This window comes from Trachypithecus francoisi, unplaced genomic scaffold (genome assembly GCF_009764315.1).
Source record: "Trachypithecus francoisi isolate TF-2019V2 unplaced genomic scaffold, Tfra_2.0 Lachesis_group4, whole genome shotgun sequence".
Lineage (NCBI taxonomy): Eukaryota > Metazoa > Chordata > Mammalia > Primates > Cercopithecidae > Trachypithecus > Trachypithecus francoisi.
Window position 1 is genome coordinate 133,136,370 of NW_022681469.1, and position 18,710 is coordinate 133,155,079.

Genomic DNA, 18,710 nt, shown 5'->3' on the forward strand with positions numbered 1-18,710 from the left:
TAGCCAAACACAGACGTCTCTGGTATGACTAAATATTAATGGTTCTCCCTGTATTTATGAGCAGTGACTAAGTATATTGCTCCATCCACTCAACTAATATTGACCGAATACCTAGAATGTGCCAGAAGTCTTTCAGGCTCTGAGCACTCAGTTACAAACAAGAAAGACAAGCTCTCTGCCATCCCAGAGCGAACTTTCCTGACACGTAAAATGGAAGAGATATGACAACCATGGAGCCATGCGGCTTGACATTAAATTATGTGTCACATTAAATAGGACAATAGAAAAAATACAAGAACAAAAAACAAGGAGTCCAATCCTCCCCCCGGTCTTGGTCTGAACTCTAGTCTTCCCTTTTGCTATAGGAGCTTATGTAAGTTCTGCAACATCTCTGCATCCAAATGTCCTTGTTTTCAGCATACGAGGTCTACCCAGGTATTCTCTTAAGATTCTTTCAGCACCTTAATTCAAATTCCATTTAGTGCAAGTAGGAAGGGGGAAAAAACCACAAAAAAACATATTAGCCAGATCTTTGATATTTCTTACCTAAATGATAATCTCTACATTCATTCTCCTGAAAGCCTCTGACTGTCAAAGCATCAGAAGAGATCTCTTCGCAAGTCTCAGAAAGTGGCTGGATGATGTCCAGTCTAGGCCTGGCACAGTATTCTCTTTCCTAATGGGGGGAAAAGAGAGAAACATTAATTTAAATTACATTTCTATATGTTACATAAATTAATTCTAGTTAGCCATACATATTAGTTTCTTCTCACACTCCTATGAAGAAATACCCAAGACTGGGTAGTTTATAAAGGAAAGAGGTTTAATTGACTCACAGTTCCACTTGGCAGGAAAGGCCTCTGGAAACTTACAAACAGAAAACATTCCAAAAATAAAATAGCAACTATAAAAGATCAACTAGTGAAGAAAAACCTATCAGATCTGTGGAGAAATTATAAATTGCTAAACTTTGAAACAACTGAAAAAAAGTGGAGAAAACTGAACTATATTTAAAAATTGACCACTGTAACAATAAAAATATCAAAATCAGAATAGCAAAATAAAAAAAATATTTTGAACAAAATAAAAAGAAAATCACTTCACTAGACCATAGAAAAGGCTCTTTTATATGTATAAGAAAAGCATCAGCAATGTGAATCTCATTTTATACTTTTGTTCCCTGGCCAAACAGCCCTTGCCTGTGAACTCCCTAAGGGCAGAAATCTGGTTTTGTTAATCTTTAATTCCCAGTGCCCAGCACAATTTCTAACATACATGTGCTTTATCAATGAATGAAAGAAAAGTAAAATACTGGGAGAACACCTTAATAAATTAAAGTGTATCAAGCAGATTTGGAATAGTACACAACCACTAAACACAATGATGGTGGACAGTTCACAGACATACGCAGGGAGAATGGAATAATGCCCATGGAAACAGGGCAATGCAGAGTAGCATATGACTATCCCTCCAACTACGTGAAAACACGCATGTAGGTGAAAGGTATCACGTGGATATCTGGGGGATAATATTTGGGGGATAATATTGAATGATATAAAGCAAATTTTATTCAATGTCACTAAACCATCTTTTCAGTATGAAAAAATAAAGGGGGAAGGGGAGCTTACCTCTTTCTTCTTTTTGCCTTAATTTTATGAGTTTATTCTGTGTTTAAGGATTTAAGATGTACTTTAATGTTCTATAAAATGAGTTACCTACATATACTGGCACACACATTTTCTAGTTATCTCCAAAACCCTCACTTCTTCTTCTAGAAAAAGTCTATTTTCTATGTGTTCTATGAGGTTGGCCTGTCTTTGGCATTTATTCCCTTCAAATACTCTTTTATTAACAAAGGTTTCCTTTCTTTCTTTGCTCAGTTGTTTATCGGGTGTCTCCTTTTTCATTTTACTGCTTCTTTATTTCTTCCAATCACATTCTCAATCCTTCCTGCATTCCTCCTCAAACAGCACTGTATTTACTCCCCCAGGAGCCACTGCTTTTCTTTATTTTCAAAAAATAAATAAAATAATAGCAAACTGATGTCCTGCAATAGGGCTGGAAGCCAACCCTATTGATTTTAGTAGGTCTGAGTGTTCACTTAAGTCTACAGCATTTTATTGCCTAGCAACATAGGCACCCAGAGCTTCAGGTTACTATAGTGATGGCTTCCTAATGCAAGTGCTTGCTCAGAGAAATGCTCAAGAGCAGCTACCACTTCAAAACCAGGGCTCCCAGGGTTTTTCTCCCCCATTTTATGTCTTTCCATTTGAAAAAGAAAAAAAGAAAAAAGGATACAAACAAGGATAGCCCACTTGCCTACTTACTGTAAAGGACTAGAGAATCAATTACAATTTCTTTTATACACAGCATCCAAAAGAAAATCCTTTACAGTACACTCTCCTTGTTTACGCCTTGAAGCCACCCCTATTCTTGTGCTGGCAGGACCCCTGGACTCTCATAATAAAGACAAGCTCGGAATGGGGCCATCCTTAGCTTTGAAGACAGACTGGGTGTGGATACCCCTCTGCTAGGCAATATAGAAGCTTCTTCCAAAGACACGCACAACAAAATTTAGATCATCTGCTGCTTTTTATTAGCCACAGGTTTTGATGTACCATTATTTGCACTGATAACTGAGATTTCACAACAATCCATTTCAAAGCCATAATCAAGCTACTTAGAATCACCAGGCCACTGGGAAAGTAAACAAATATGCCTGGACCGACGAAAATAATGAAATGCCCTTTCTGTAATTCCCTCTGACCACAGGGACCCCTGTGGTTGCTGCCGATCAACTTCATTGCTGTCATTTCTGCTAATGCACAGTGTCAGCTTAGTTTCTTCCCCTTTCAGCAAGAGGAATCCTTCATTCCTTTTGACTAATATGCCACGAGAGATTGAAAAAAAAGGAAAAAAAAAATGACTCTTTTTTTCGTTCAGCAATAGGAACAAAGGCAGGCAATGAGTAGAGTTTCCAGAAAGTAAATATGTCAGGTCTAAAGGGTAATCTCTGCCAACCTTATTTTATAGGTCAGAAAGTTCTGCTCAGATTATAGCGTAGGCCACTGATGAACAACCTGATCTGGGTGTAATGCTAAAGAAGTGAACCCCCACATGCCTTTGCATTTGGGGAGAAAATAATTACCGTTTTTTCTGAAATCTCCTTTACATAGGAAAGTACAACAAGCTGATCACAGAGAGGTGCAAGTCCACTGATGTAGAATTCAGTTTCAAACTGAGACACTGCAAACAAAAGGGATACAGTAGCCATCATTAACAGGAGCAAACGGCAGCAGACATCTGGAGGGACACACTAACTGGGAATGCTAGTGGACCCCTTTTTAAAAGCTAACATAAAGAGGACACCGTTGAACATACTTGGATGACTCAGCACTGCAAGTGCTTCACCATGATCAGTCCTGGAAACGAATATGTGGAAAAGTAAACGTGCAAATTCCCATCACAAACAAAAATGAATCCAACAATAACAAGCAGCATGAATGGTCAAGGGTGACACTGTGCTCAGGTGGTTTAAAATGACATAGACGACATGAAGACACTTTGAAACCCATAGAAAGAAATGGAAACCATTATTAGTAACAGTAATACTTTTTAAAAATTCCTGAGTTTGTTTTTCTCAATTGGGACATTATAGTAGTACAAAGGTCACAGAGAATGTTATCTGTAATTATAAAACACTATTTTGGAGAACAGGGATATTATTTAAAGAACCTGAAGTAAAAAAAAGATGCATAAATACAGATTCTGATGAAACGTCACTATTTCTTAAGCGAAATAAAGGTTAGAGAAAAATAATAAATTTCTCTTTCCTTTTAAAAAATCGCCCTCTTAAAATCTAGAAGACATATTGCATCACTTAAGAAGCACATGACTTTAATTGCACTGGACCCCAAAGATCTGACAGAAAGCTTAGAAGTACACATATTATTATTATATGATTCTAATTATTAACTGCTATAAAATATAAAAGATCATTGTTTTAAGAGACTGAGTTTGGAAGTGGCTTGTTTGAGGCAGAATCTAACTGATACAGTGGTGGTATTACAGAGATCCTTCCAGAAACCATACTTTACACTTAACAGATTCATTTGGGAGTAAACTCTCATTCGGATCCACCACATTTTCTAAGAGTTTCTTCATTCAGATCATCTCCACGGTTCTGTGGTATTAGCTGCAGATTTAGTTAATTTCCACACTCTTTTCCCAATTAGGGGACCTCAGTGTATATACTGGAACCAATATTGAATGCTGAATAAGGAAATTTGGGTTATAACTTCTACTAAATTGAACTTGAACAAGTCATTTTAACTTTTCCCATCTATAAGAGAAAGGAATGACAGTAGAAATAAAATCCATAATGGAGATGAAACACTGAACTTTCCTTTGTCCTCCTCTCTCTTTCCCTTACAGATCACTTAGTGTTCCTTGTCTTTGCTGACCTTTAATGATCCTCCTTACACAGCTGTTATCACAATTTAATGTTTGCACCAAAATAAAATTGTGGATGACCAAAAAGATAGAATAGTTAGCAACATCAATTTACAAGAAAATAATATTTTGTCTGCCTTGTCCTCAATTAAAGTACCATACAATGGAAGTCCAAGGGCAGGTGCTCTGGTCCCAGTTCTGCCACGAACACATTTTTTCCTTAACCTCTGTGGGCTTGAACCGAATGTGTTTATCCAGGTACTTAAGAATAGTTTTGGTAAAGTGGTAATGTGATAAATGTTCACAAAAGAGCTTATGTGGAGTGCCATCTCAACCTCCACCACATGTGCAGACAGTGTTTCTAGCGCAACCAGGCTGGGGAAGGCTCTACAGAAGCTCAAAGTGCTGTGTATGCACGTGGGGAGTGAAGCAGGGCGCAGGGGAGAGCTGGAATGTACAGATGATATTAAACAGTATGGGGCCACACGGGACCCAGCGATGAAAGAGATGGCGGCTTCACATTTTAGAAGACATACGGCATATTAACCAGAGGTTTTGGTTGTCATTACTCCTGAGGTTCCTAATCTCCGGACTTGTGCTGTTTTACTAAATCACATTCCATTTTTGAAATGCTACACATATAGTTCCCTTACCAGCATCTTGGGTGAAGAGTAGAAAATCAGAGATTCTCACAGGAATCACAGGCTTTGCTGTGCTTGTCTGCCATAGACACGCAAGGGAAAACATCTCCTAATCACAAAAGAAGTGGTGGGAGAAGGAGGTATTCTCCCCACTTGGGATGCCAAACAGGCTGCCTAGTCTCACTGACAGACACTGTCAGTATTTCTCCTAAAGGTAACCAAATATACATCAAAGGCCTTGGTTTTTGAGGATGAGCTCCAAGATACAGAACAGAGAAGCTACGAAAAGTCGTACCCAAATCTTTCTTCCTCTACATCCCAACTCCCCAGTCCACAATAGCTTGTATGAATAAGATAGAAAATTTCCTGTACTCTAACTAAGAACATGATAGAAACTCCAATGTGCTCTAAAACAAAACAAAGAAAAACTGCAGATCACATATCTATTCCACTTCTCAATTCCAGGCGTTGTAATAAATGCTTACTTGTTAAGTACTAAACCTTGCCAAATTTTGCTACTTGAGAATAATTTGGACACGGACTATATGCAGTGGCTAAATTACAAGCTGACAAAAATGTTATTTATAAAGAAAAGATGTGGTACATGAAAATAATAGTCAAGACTTCCAGATGCACAGGTAAGCAAGTAATCAACATTTGGATAAAACTGAAACTAAATTATCATTCTTTTTGTTAAAGTAATTCCCTAATACCAATAAAAATCTCTTATAGAAAACAAAATTGCAATTATAGTAATACTCAGCATGATTCTCAAATTAAGAATTCCAAAATAATGTCCATTTATCTGGTTTTGAGTACTCTCCCACTCAGCAATTCGTCTCCATTAATACCCACTAGTAATGATATCATGTAAAAAAGAACTCAATCCTAATGTGAGCTGCTGATTTAAGGAAATGTCTGCAGCTATTCTGCCACAAAGTAAGACATTTTAGAATAAATCGTGGTGTATTGTTTTTCCATTAGTCTTTACTAATGCAGCAAAACATAATTGCTTTTAGATTTAACAAGATTCTGTTTATTTTTTACATTAATGCTGAGTCACAGAAGGGCTGGCTGCAGACAGTGGTGTCAAAATGAGCACGAAGGTATAAGGAATATTCTTCATACAGATTTAGAGAAAAAAATGTTGAATGACAATAGGAATTCTTGTAAAAATACACATAAAATATGTAAAAGCTTATAGACCGACTTTGTAAAATATATTCAAGTAATTACAGACTTCATATTTCGAATTTTCAGCCAACGAATGGAAGTTTCAATTTATTTACTTTCACTAAAATTCTATTCGATTCCACATAAAAATGACTCTATTATTTAAATGAAAGTATTTTGTTCTCCTAAAGGAGACTCACTTTGAATACAGGTGGCTGTCAGGTCTAATACTACAGAAGCTCATTTTTAACCCGATTATCTGGAAAAGATAAATCACAAAGAAAATAAACATAAATTCTGCTGGAGAGGAAATATATGAAAACAGGAAGCAAAAGCTGGGGAGGGTTTTTTGTTTTGTTTTGTTGTTTTGTAGTGAAAAATGCAGGCAGAGTTCCTAAAGGTAGCCACAAAAGACAGTGGCTTTACTTCAAATCAAGGTCATCTAGAAAGCCAGCTGAGGCTTGGCTCGCAGGCCCTGCAAAGAGTGTGCTGTGTTCACCTAGATGATGGCCTTACACTACAGTGGGCATGACAGCTGAGGCACAGCCTTCCTCCTCCTGATGGAGGTGGAAGGACTTTTGTATTCTGCTTTACTCAGGAGGATAAAGCATTCCTAGACATGCTAGCAATAACTCAAGAAAAAAGACAGAGATTCTAGTAGAGTAAGAAAGAGAGTTTCAAAAGGACTATATTCACAGGAAAATTCTATTCAGCAAGGTCTTCTAGATCCAGAATGAGGATGAGATAAATACGATTCTATATGCAGTCCTCATCCAAAAGGGAGGCTAGAGTTTTTGATCAGCTGCCCCGTGGAAATAAAATGTGGGTCAAAACACATATGACATATGCAATTTAAAATTTCCCAGTCGCCACACATAGCTTGGATGTGTGTCCCTGCCCAAATCTCATGCTGAACTGTCATCCCCAGCGTCAGAGGAGGGGCCTGGTGGGAGGTGATTAGATCACGGGAATGCATTTCACATGAATGGTCATTTCTCATGAATGTTTTAGCACAATCCTCTTGGTACCGTCCTCACGACAGTGAGTTCTCACAAGATCTGGTGGTTTAAAAGAGTGTGGTGTCAGGCCGGGCGCGGTGGCTCAAGCCTGTAATCCCAGCACTTTGGGAGGCCGAGATGGGCGGATCACGAGGTCAGGAGATCGAGACCATCCTGGCTAACACGGTGAAACCCCGTCTCTACTAAAAAATACAAAAAATTAGCCGGGCGTGGTGGCGGCGCCTGTAGTCCCAGCTACTCAGGAGGCTGACACAGGAGAATGGTGTAAACCCGGGAGGCGGAGCTTGCAGTGAGCCGAGATCCGGCCACTGCACTCCAGCCTGGGCGACAGAGCGAGACTCAGTCTCAAAAAAAAAAAAAAGGTGTGTGGTGTCTACCCCTGCCTCTTGCTCCTGCCCTTGCCATGTGAGGTGCCTTCTCCCACTTTGTCTTCCACCATGATTTAAGTTTCCTGAGGCCTCTCCAGAAGTCAAGCAGATGCCAGCATCATGCTTACTGTACAGCCTGCAGGACCGTGAGAATTAAACCTCTTTTCTTTATAAATTACCCAGTCTCAGGAATTTCTTTATAGGAACGCAAGAATGGACTAATACACCACAATAAAGAGTTCAAAAAAGAGGTGAAATTTTAATAATACATAACATACCTAAAATATTATTTCAACGTGTAATAATATAAAAAGTGATTAATGAGATACTTTACTTTTTATTTCTAGACTGTCTTTGGAATTCTGTATGTAGCACAAATCAATCCACAGTAGCCATACCACAAAGACTTAACGGCTACAGTGGCTAATGGTTACCACGTGTGACAGTACAGATCTAGACGCCCAAGTTTTCCTCTTTGTCTTTGAAGTGCAGTAATTTCATTAGAACGTATCTTGGTGGTGCTCTTTGTGGGTCACTATTTTCAGATACAGAGTGTGCTGTTTTAATTTATAATTTCAACTTCTGTTTCTTTGCATTTTCATGAAATTTTTCTTGACATTGTCTATAGCATTTGTCCCATTCTCTTATTTTTTCCTCAGGGACTCTTTATTGGTAGGCTGAATCATCTTTGCCTGTCTTCAGTATTTATCACTTAACCTTAAATCTTTTTGTCTTATTGCTTCGTGATTTTTACAATTTTCCTCCTGCTCCCCTTCTATTCCTCTTACCAACATTATCTTTGTGTCTATTTGTTCTTGTCTTCCTTCAGGTTCAGTCTTCAATTCTGAAATGAGCTTTTATTTATAAATTCTTCCTGAAGCCTGCCACCTAATTTGAGATTTTCAAATTCTGATTTCGTACATCACTTTTTAAAGATGTCTTGTAGCTCCTTCTGAAATAACAGGAAATTACAGTTGTAATCTATTGTGTAGGTGTGTCTTTCTGGTATGTCTGCTTCTTATTCACTTTTTCTTAAAACTTATTATGGATTTGACCTTGCTAGCTTTTTAGGTGAAATGACTATTATTGAACTCTTAGAGCTCCCTCTTCTGCTGTTTCCATTTGGTCTGAAAAATATGGCAGCTTGCTTTCTGAGATGTGCTGGCTCAGCTCCTCCTGGGTGTTATCTGGACCTGTTTCTTTTGGTTCTATTGTCCCTGTCTCGTTCAGGCTTTCTTCTGCTCCCAGCAGTGTCTCCTCAGTGGAGAGAGGAGGCCTGGCTGCTCCACAGTGTGAGTTCCCAGTGGTAGCTGGCTTGTCTAGCCTCTCACACCTAGCTGTAGGTCCTGGACCCACTGTTCTCAGAGCAGCCTGTTGGCCTTTCCATGAATGCCAACTGGCTATCTTAGAGTTCCCCTGGCCTCAAGTCTGCTAGACGGCCACTTGCTCCCCTCCGATTTCTCTCACAGAGATGCTGATACCACCCTGTGGCTACCAGTGTTTTATTTTCCCATTAATTTGTGTCTTGGGGCTCTTAGGACTACCTTTGTCACTAAGTTTTGTTGTAAATGTTGTCTGTGGGTTTTTGGTTCTGTGACCAAGTTGTTCTGCTTTTATGGGAGGACTCAGGTAGTTGAAAAATTATGTTGCCACTGCCACCACATTCCCAGAATCTTCTAACCACAAAATTTTCACATATTGGTGTTATACATGTTTTATACATCAACCTTACATTGCCCAGGGCAATGGAATCAGCAGGAGAGTCACAAAGAGATCAACAGTGTCTGGCCCTCGATAGCTTACACACTATCAGTTTCAGAATGAATGCCATAGGATTAGTATAAAAATTAATATGAAAGAACTTTCTCATACCTTGGGTCTCATAATCTCTAAGGTTACAACTTAATTCAATGAAGAGTGACTGAGGCTGGGTGCAGTGGCTCACACCTATAATCCCAGCACTTTGGGAGACCGAGGCGGACAGATCACTTGAGGTCAGGAGTTCGAGACCAGCCTGGCCACCATGGTAAAACGCTGTCTCTACTAAAAATACAAAAATTAGCTGGGAGTGGTGACATGCACCTGTAGCCCCAGCTACTTGGGAGGTTGAGGTAGGAGAATCACTTGCACCTGCGAGCACCCAGGAGACAGAGGCTGTAGTAAGCCGAGATTCTGCCACTGCACACTAGCCTGGGTGACAGAGCGAGACTCTGCCTCAGAAAAAAAAAAAAAATAAGAGTAACTGAGTACCAGTTACACATTAGACACTCTTCTAGATGCATCAAGATGACTAAGACCTGACCCTGACTTAAAGGAGATTGCGAGTCTGCATATTTAAAGAAGTAATTAGGCCAGGTACGGAGGCTCACATTTGTAATCCCAGCACTTTGGCAGGCCAAGACAGGTGGATCACGAGGTCAGGAGTTCAAGACCAGCTTGGCCAAGATGGTGAAACCCCGTCTCTACTAAAAATACAAAAATTAGCCAGGTGTGGTGGCAGGCGCCTGTAATCCCAGCTACTTGGGAGGCTGAGGCAGAGAACTGCTTGAACCTGGGAGGCGGAGGCTGCAGTGAGCTGAGATCGCACCACTGTACTCCAGTCTAGGCAACAGAGCAAAACTCCGTCTCAAAAAAAAAAAAAAAAGAGATAATTAAAATACCACATGCTATGAGAAAAACAGGAACAGGTGTTAAACAAAAAATAGTACAGTGCAGGAAAATTTAGCTTCTGAGGAGGTACAGATGAGGGTGGAAATAGCAGCAATAATTATGACCATAAGCCCTTTAAGCCAGAAATGGTCTGCATAACATGAGAGAAAACAACCTCTTTGTTTCATTAAAAAAAAAAAATTGCTTAAAACCCTAATGGATATTAGATTATAAAGGATAAAAATCAAAATTTTGTTTAAAGAAAAAACCATCCTCCAATAATTACCAACTAGTTTATCCCATTTCTTATCTGTGTATTCAGACCTATGAGACAACATTAAATCAATATTCTTATTACTTGTACCTGTCATATATGTTTATAGATTTTACTGAAAAATGCAATTATAAAAGGTATCAATCTCCTCAGAATCATTCAGTAAGCCCTTATTTATATCTTCCCCAAATTTTCTTTCAATTACTTTTATAAAACAGAATTTTCATTTTTCTCACTGTAACTAAATATACTACAAATATTAATAATAGCTCCCATTTAATGAACACTACTATGCCATGAGGCAGTACCCTAAATATCGCTTTTCACCACAACAACCCCATGGTTATTGCAGAGAGGCAAGGAAGCTCAGAAGGGTTAAGTAACTTGACTAAAGTCATTTAAGTGGAAGGTAAGAGAAGTAGGAATCTGAAGTCTTCTTTTTCTCAACTATAAGTCACATGAGAAAATAGAAGTCAGGGTCGGGTATGGTGGCTCACGCCTGTAATCCCAGCACTTTGGGAGGCCAAGGTGGGAGGATTTCTTAAGCCCAATTCGATACCAGCCTGGGCAACCTAGGGAGACCGTATCTTTACAAAAAATTTAAAAATTAGCCAGGCGTGGTAGTGCACGCCTGTAGTCCCAGCTACTTAGAAGGCTGAGGTGGGAGGATCGCTTTGGCCCAGGAGGTTGAGGTTGCAGTAAGGCATGATTATTCCACTGCACTAAAGCCTGGGCAAAGAGCAAGACCCTATACCAAAAGGAGGAGGAGAGGGAGGGGGAGCAGGAAGGGGGGAAGAGGAGCGGGAAAGGGAAGGGGAAAGGTGGGGGGAAGGGGAAGAATATAAGAATTCAGAGATGCTTAGATTCAAAGCACACTGCGGTTGGCAAGAACAGAAGTGAGGGCTCTCTGGTGATTCTGCCGCACACAGTCAGGGTGCCCCAGGCCCTCTCTTGAATTTGTAGTGCTACTGCGAGGGCTAAAGCTCTGCGGTACACAGAACTTGCACTGCCTTTTTCCCCCCATTTCTTATCCCCTTATTGGTCCCCAAATGTCCATTAGCTAAATGTTACCCAGATTTCTTTATTGAAGTTAAATAAGGTGACATCCCACAGATCTTGGCTTCTGTGATTCTTAAAGAAATAAACAAAAAAGTGTGTCAAGCAATTTATAAATAAGAACAAATACCTTTCACTGTCTCATATTCATTTATGAAAACACATTGAGGGCCCTTTACGATAGGTAGTGTCTTGTTCCCAAGAGATTCTGGCCCCTTAGTCACCAGATATATTAGTATTTTATAATCAACTGGATGTAAGGTCCACAGACTTTTCAATAAGTTCGGACATTCTGTCAGTATGACCACTTATCACTGAAAATACATTTGAAATCACAGCACTTCAACAGCTTCAGGGCTGTGCTATGAAGCAGACACATTAAAGTGAAACTGACTTTACAATGCTTTATATCAGCAAATTATGGAGAAGACCTGATACATGAAGTGAAATTGAAAAGAATGCCTAATGGACAAAACAACAAAAACATTCAAATTCCATTCCTAACAACAAAAACCTGAGTCTATGGTACTGAGTGGGGAAAGAGTTGTTACATCCCTCCCAAAAGAAGGAATAGATGAACAGATATGTAATAAAGTAAATATAATAAAATCTTAACTGCAGAATCTTAGAGGTTCTATTCACTACAAAGGTCTTTAAGGAAAGTTTCACAGTAAAATGTTAGAAAAAAATTCAATACAGAACAGAAGAATTAATATATTACAGAGATTTATGCTGAACTATCTATAACAGAACAGAAAACCATACATACCTAGACCCTCAAGTAAAAACACCTTGAAGAATGCCAGTTGTCATCATTTCTACTGAGACTCACACTAAGAGATGAAACCACATCACTCCTGGGCACACACACGAAAAGATCCCACTACTGTAACCCATATAGCTGAATCAAAATGATAACAGGTGGATAAAGAGAGATACTTAGATCCAGGAAAGAATTATCTCACAACTCTCCTCCACTATGAAAACAGATCTTCAATGTTCAGGTCATTGTTTTTTCAATCAATTAAGAGACTGAAAAAAGACTGATGTGCTAAATTCTAAGACCACAGTATATGATCAACTGAAGATACAGACAATACTGAAAGTAAAAAAGATTTCCCTTCTTTTCTCTTCCCTTTCTTCCTGGCTTGTCATTCGATATAGATTCTCATACAGTTGTTTAATCTCAATTATTAAACAAAATTCCATATGAAATTAAGACCAAGAAGTCAATCATTAATTCCTTGCATGTAAGTCAACTGCCCCTGGCAGAAAACTCCCAGAAAATGACAACAAACATTGGCTTCATTTCCCAACATCATGATGTCAGCTCTCCAATTACCATACCTCAGAGATCATGGAAGACTTTGGTGAAAAGTACCAGAGTAAGGTTAGGGAGTCCTGTGAGAATACAAGAGTTGCAAGTGAAGTTAAAATGTGGATGCCAGGCACAAAACACAATCTATTTTTAACAGTGCAATCTGAAAGAAAACATAATGTACCAAAAGCCCTATGTATAGAGAATCTCTTCATGTGTTGGTGATTGGCCAAGAAGCTTAATCTTCATTATGTTATTATTATTTTTCATTTAACAGAATAAATCAATAGCCTATGTGAATAGGAATAACTTTTGTGCTATTTTTGAGAGTCTGACTTGTAAGTGAAAGAGTTACAAACATTTGGTTTCTAAGAAATGTACAGCCATAATATTTCTTTAACCTTAATGCCATTTTCACCTCATTTACCAAAGAACAGTGGTTCACACTATTCAGGGCTAAAGGAAATTGTAATCCAGACCTCCTCATATTTCCCTTTCTGTTATCCTACTCAAGGACTCTTATCCAAACCATTTTGCCTCCTGCTGTGGAAATGGCTTAAATTCTTAAAGGTTTACTCTTAAGAGGGGAAAAAAATGGTACTTAACCATTAACCATAGTAGTAAAATGTCAGTAATGTGATACCGTTAGTACCCACATATGGTCTATTTCACGTAAGTTACAGTACGGATGAACCACACTGCAATAATGTGATCCCAGGATTCTAGGTAATAGGGCCACCACTGAGCCAGCTATCAGCAGTCACAGAGTTGGGATGGAAGTCTGCACGGTGATAATAACCATCATGGTTTAGTGAGCATCTACTGTGTGCCAAGTACCATGTTAGGCACATTTCTTATGCCATGTCTAATTCCCACAACCATCCTGAAAGACAGATATTATCACCTCCATTTAACAGGTGAGACAAGGATGGTCAAGAAGGTTAAGTAACCTCATCAAGATCACACACTTCAGCAAACTTCCTTGCCTTCCTGGAAGATTTCTGGTGGTTCTGTAGAGTTAGATTCTACCCAATGTTAACGCTATAGTATTAAGATCTTGGACAAGTCATTTACCTCCTGAGCCACAATTTCTTTATCTATAGAACAAAAAGCAAACTACTTGCACTTCAAGAGTTCCTGTGAGGATAAAGTGAGTTACTGCAGTTTATGTACACAGCACAATGCCCTCCACCTAGCATATGACCAATAAATATCAACTAAGGAAAGAAGATGACAATTGCCACATTTTTATACCTCTCTGGCAATTTAAAATATCCAAATACTAATCTCTCAGGACATTGCATTGAGATGTTGAGATGCTTTTGTTTTTATTTTCTGGTAGGCAAGGAAAGAAGAAAAAGATATTGAAACAATTATCTATATAATCTAGTTATAAGTCTTGTCTCTTATCTTGGTCCTCAGTTTTTCTCAGCACTACTACATTCTTCATATACCTACGCTGCACAATCTGAACTATGTATTTATCCTCCTAAAGTTAAAAAAAAAAAAAATTAAAACTCTACTGCCAACTTCTGACTTCAAGTACAAAATGGTCCAGATTTAAATGTTATAACTACATTAGCCATGTGGGTAATGTATGTCTTTCTGTTTACAGAAATATAGTCATGTGCAAATAATTTATTTCAACTTCACCTTGGGAGAATAACCCATCAAATTTATATTACCCATCCACCAAGCAAATGGGCAAATGAACTTTTCAGCTGACTTACAAAATGGCAATTTTTTCCTCAGAATAATTTTTTCAAACTAAATTATAAAAGTCATGGTATATCATCCAGGGCATACTTCTCCTGAACAGCTGTTTACCAGAGTCACTGATTCATTCAACTCAGTATTATTAAGCACCTTCTATGTGCAAGTATTGTGCCAGGTCCTCAAGATACAAACGGTGAGCAAAAACAGACCCTGTGTGTGCTCACAAGGAGGTGACAATCTGGTAGAAAAGACAGAAATGCACCAAATAATCACAGGATCACTGGTACCCATGACAAGTGCTAGGAAGGGGAGGAGGCCTGCAGAGTTGTGGTGCCTAAAATGGGAAGACTTGACTCAGTCAGGGAGGTCCAGTGGCTTTCCCAGGAAAGCAACACTCAGGCCGAGGAATGTGCTAGACAAGGGGAAGGAGAGGCAAGGACAGGTGAAAGGTCACTGTGGCTGCAGCACAGAGACCAAGGAGAAGCTTGGTGTAAGCTACAGCTGGAGACGCAGGTAGGGGCCAACACAGATCTCTGTGATCCACTGAGGAGTTCCACCTGCACCCTGTGAACAATGTGGAGGAACTGAAGGATGATGACAAGATCTGATCTGTATTTTGACAGCAGAGGGGAGAGTAGATGAGAGTAATTCACAGTGGAAGAAGATAAACCAGTGAGGAGGCCGCTGCAGGGGTCCAGGCAAAAGACTATGGCAGTCTGGGTGAGATTAATGAAGATGAAAATTTTGAATTAAGTTTTACATCCACAGAAGGCAAGTGTTGGAGCCATACCTATTTCAACATATCGACTTGGCAAATCCCTCATTTCACTGGCATGCCGTTCCTTCACTGAACATATCTGGAAAATAAGTTCGCAGGTTATTTTATTCATTTGATGGAAAATTCTTCATAACATTTTATTCAATATATGGTATCTTTGTTAAATTAACCATGTAGCACTGCAGATGGAGTCCCACCCTACGACTACCCTATGACTTAAATGACAGAAATTAATGTAAATGACAAATAGCAATCACTATCTATATTCACCACCATTATTCCTCAGTAAAGCCTTATTCACATAAGTTCGGCTTCCCTGGTAAGACTGAACCTGAAGTCAAGTACTAATCCAAGTACAACTTCTGTCTGTGATCAGGGTTTTTTCCTTTTTCTTTTACATAGTGTTCTTTTATAGCTGCTACCATAACTGTAACTATAATATGGAAAATTCTAAAATATGGAAAAACTCAAAGGGGAAAAAAAACATTAGTCATTGTCCCAGCACAAAGAGAACACCATTAATAATCTCCTTTTTTATGACAGCTACTTTTATTAACCTAACAATTTAATACAAATAATTCGGTATGTTATTTAAAGATTCTTCTACAAGATAATTCTGTAAAGTCTTTATAATACAGTGGGTCCTCCACATCCTTGGGTTTTGTATCCATGAATTCTACCTTCACGGACTTAACTAAACAAGGATCAGAAATATTCAGGAAAAAAAAAAATGCCACAAAATTCCAAAAAGCAAAACTTGACCAGTTGCTGCACACCAACTACTTCATTAGGTCCATGCAAATGCAGTAATGCGTAGGCACTGTATCAGGTGTCATAAGTAATCTACAGATGATTTAAAGTATACAGGAGGATGTGCATAGCTTATATGCAAACACTACATCATTTTATATATGCAAATATTACATCATTTATATAAGCATCAGAGGAGCCCAGGATCCACAGGGGTCCTGGAACCAATTCTCCCACAGATACTGAGGGATGACTACATTTTATTACATGAATGTACTACACTTAATCAAACCCCTTTGGGGGCATAGTTTTTTTGTTTTTATATCTACTGTAAGCAATAGTGCAATCAACATACTTATATATAAAACTTTAGGACTTTTGTTTCCTTAGGATAAATTCCTAGAAGTGGAATTGATACCAATGGGTATATACACTTTTGTAAGGTTTTGTTTTTTAATATACGTAGTATAATGAGTTGCTGCCCAGCAACACTGCAGCAACTCAGTGAATGCAGAGTGCTCACTTTCCCTAATGCAGGGCTTGAACCCATGGCTACAGAGGTAGAAGCCTCCACATAGAAGTAACCGGCTGTCTTCTTCCTTGATTGCTTTCTGCCATTTGTCTCTTGTCCGTTTCATATAATTTCCTGTCCGCTCTCCAATTTTCTTCCCTTCTGGTAGACTTTTGAGTTTATAAGTGATCCACTCTTCTTTCCACACTTACTAGGGAACTGTTAAATCATCTAATGGCACATTCCACAACGCCAGATGGACAACTGTTTTAATGTGCTGATGTAAGTACATGAGGAACAGTCTTTCAAGTGGTTTGAAGTATAATAAAAAAGCAAATGTAACAGCAATATTAGTGAATACTTTTTGGGCACTTACTGGCACTGCTCCTGAGTTAAGCCCTTTGTGAAATAGATATCATTATTTTCTTAAGATTATGGTGCAGCGGGGGAGACACAAAAATAAGGCACTTTACTGAAGTGTGATGGGGAAGTACAGAGCAGGGGCATCTCCTGCTAGGGCAGGAAGACTTCCTGGAAGAAGTGACATGTAAGTTGAAGCAGGAGAGACAGCACAGGAGAACAGGGTGATGTGACAGTGTAGGGCCTTCAACTGGAAGTTCAATCAGACAGAAATGGAGGGCATGGGGGAAGAAGGGGACAGAGCTGAGGCTGGAGAGGAATGGAGAGGCAGATCACGCAGAACCTTGGAAGTCATGCTTATGATCAATCATCCTATGGGCAAGGAGGGGACTGACCTCATCTGACCTGCACTTAGATTATTCTAACTACACTGTTTAGCACAGGTTTAGTTGGGGCAAAACCAGCACCAAAAAGACTTGACAAGAAGATGAAATGCAGAGATTTGAGGGACACTGACAGAACTGGAGGGCTGACAGTCTTCCAATACTCAGACACCCCTGAAAGACAACGTTATTATGTCTAATCTCGAGATAAGGACACTGAAGCTCTGTGAGTGATGCCAGACTGCCTGGTCAGAGTTGGAATTCACACCAAGGCCTCACTGGTATCTCGTTGGCCATGCCACAACTTGAGAACAAGGACGCATTGCACTACTGGTAGCTGGGCATGGCTCTACTGTACTCCTCAGCTCTGCAGTCTGGGCTCACCCAGCACCTGTCTCATAGGTAGAAAGTGCCAAGTAAAGGTGGGTGAATAGGTAAGTGCTGCCCTAAGCTCTTGTCCTGCATAAGCACAAATCAATGATTATAAGAGCCCTTTACCATTGACAGGTGGGTTCTTGCCCATGAACTCTAATCTGCTTCCTCCAACTGTCTCCTCCATTTCTCCACATGGGTGGATAATAGGCATCTCTCAAGTAGACACACCTAAAACCAAATCTTGCCTTTTTCACTCTAAACATGCTTTATCAATAGTCTTTCCCATTTCAGCAAAAGGTAGCTTCACCTTCCAGTATGTTAGGTGACTGTGATCTCACACTCCACATGCAACTGTCAACAAATACTGCAGAGTCTACCATCAAAATATATCCAGGATCTGGTCATTTCTTACCAGCTGCATTACACTGACCCGAGACAACATTATTTTTACGGAGATGACTGCAGTAGCCTAACTGGTCTCCCCTCTTGGCTGCCCCTTTGCTATTTAGCTCCACACAGCAACCAGAGATCCTTCTAAAACACAAGTTAGATCACTTAGCTGACTCCACAACAGCTCAAAGCCTTGTGCTGTCTTCCTATCTCACTCAAATTAAAAGCCAAAGACCTCTCAAGGGCCCCTAGGCTCCAACATCATTTGCTCCTCCACCCTATCCTCCCCCACCCTCACTTACATCCCTCTCCTCCACACCTGCTCCACTCACTCTGACACAAATAGCTTCCTTGCTATTCCTCAAAAGCACACCAATCACATTCCTGCTTCAAGAATTTTTGCACTCCTGATCCTCCTGCTAACACCTCCTACCCCAGGCCCCCACAGAGCTGCATAACTTTTCTCTCCAGATCTCTGACCAAACGACATACTAGTT

General features: G+C 39.5%; 1 protein-coding gene across 3 annotated transcripts in view; it reads right to left on the reverse strand.

Moving 5' to 3' along the window:
- The window catches only part of VPS41 (VPS41 subunit of HOPS complex), a 189,459-nt gene that overhangs the window by 50,780 nt on the left and 119,969 nt on the right, over positions 1-18,710 (reverse strand). For all 3 annotated transcript variants that reach the window (XM_033193706.1, XM_033193707.1, XM_033193708.1), the window contains 3 exons: positions 15,457-15,523; positions 3,149-3,246; positions 547-676 (listed from right to left, as the gene is read on the reverse strand). In XM_033193706.1, the coding sequence (XP_033049597.1) occupies positions 547-676; positions 3,149-3,246; positions 15,457-15,523 (295 nt within the window). The remainder of the gene's footprint in view (positions 1-546; positions 677-3,148; positions 3,247-15,456; positions 15,524-18,710) is intronic.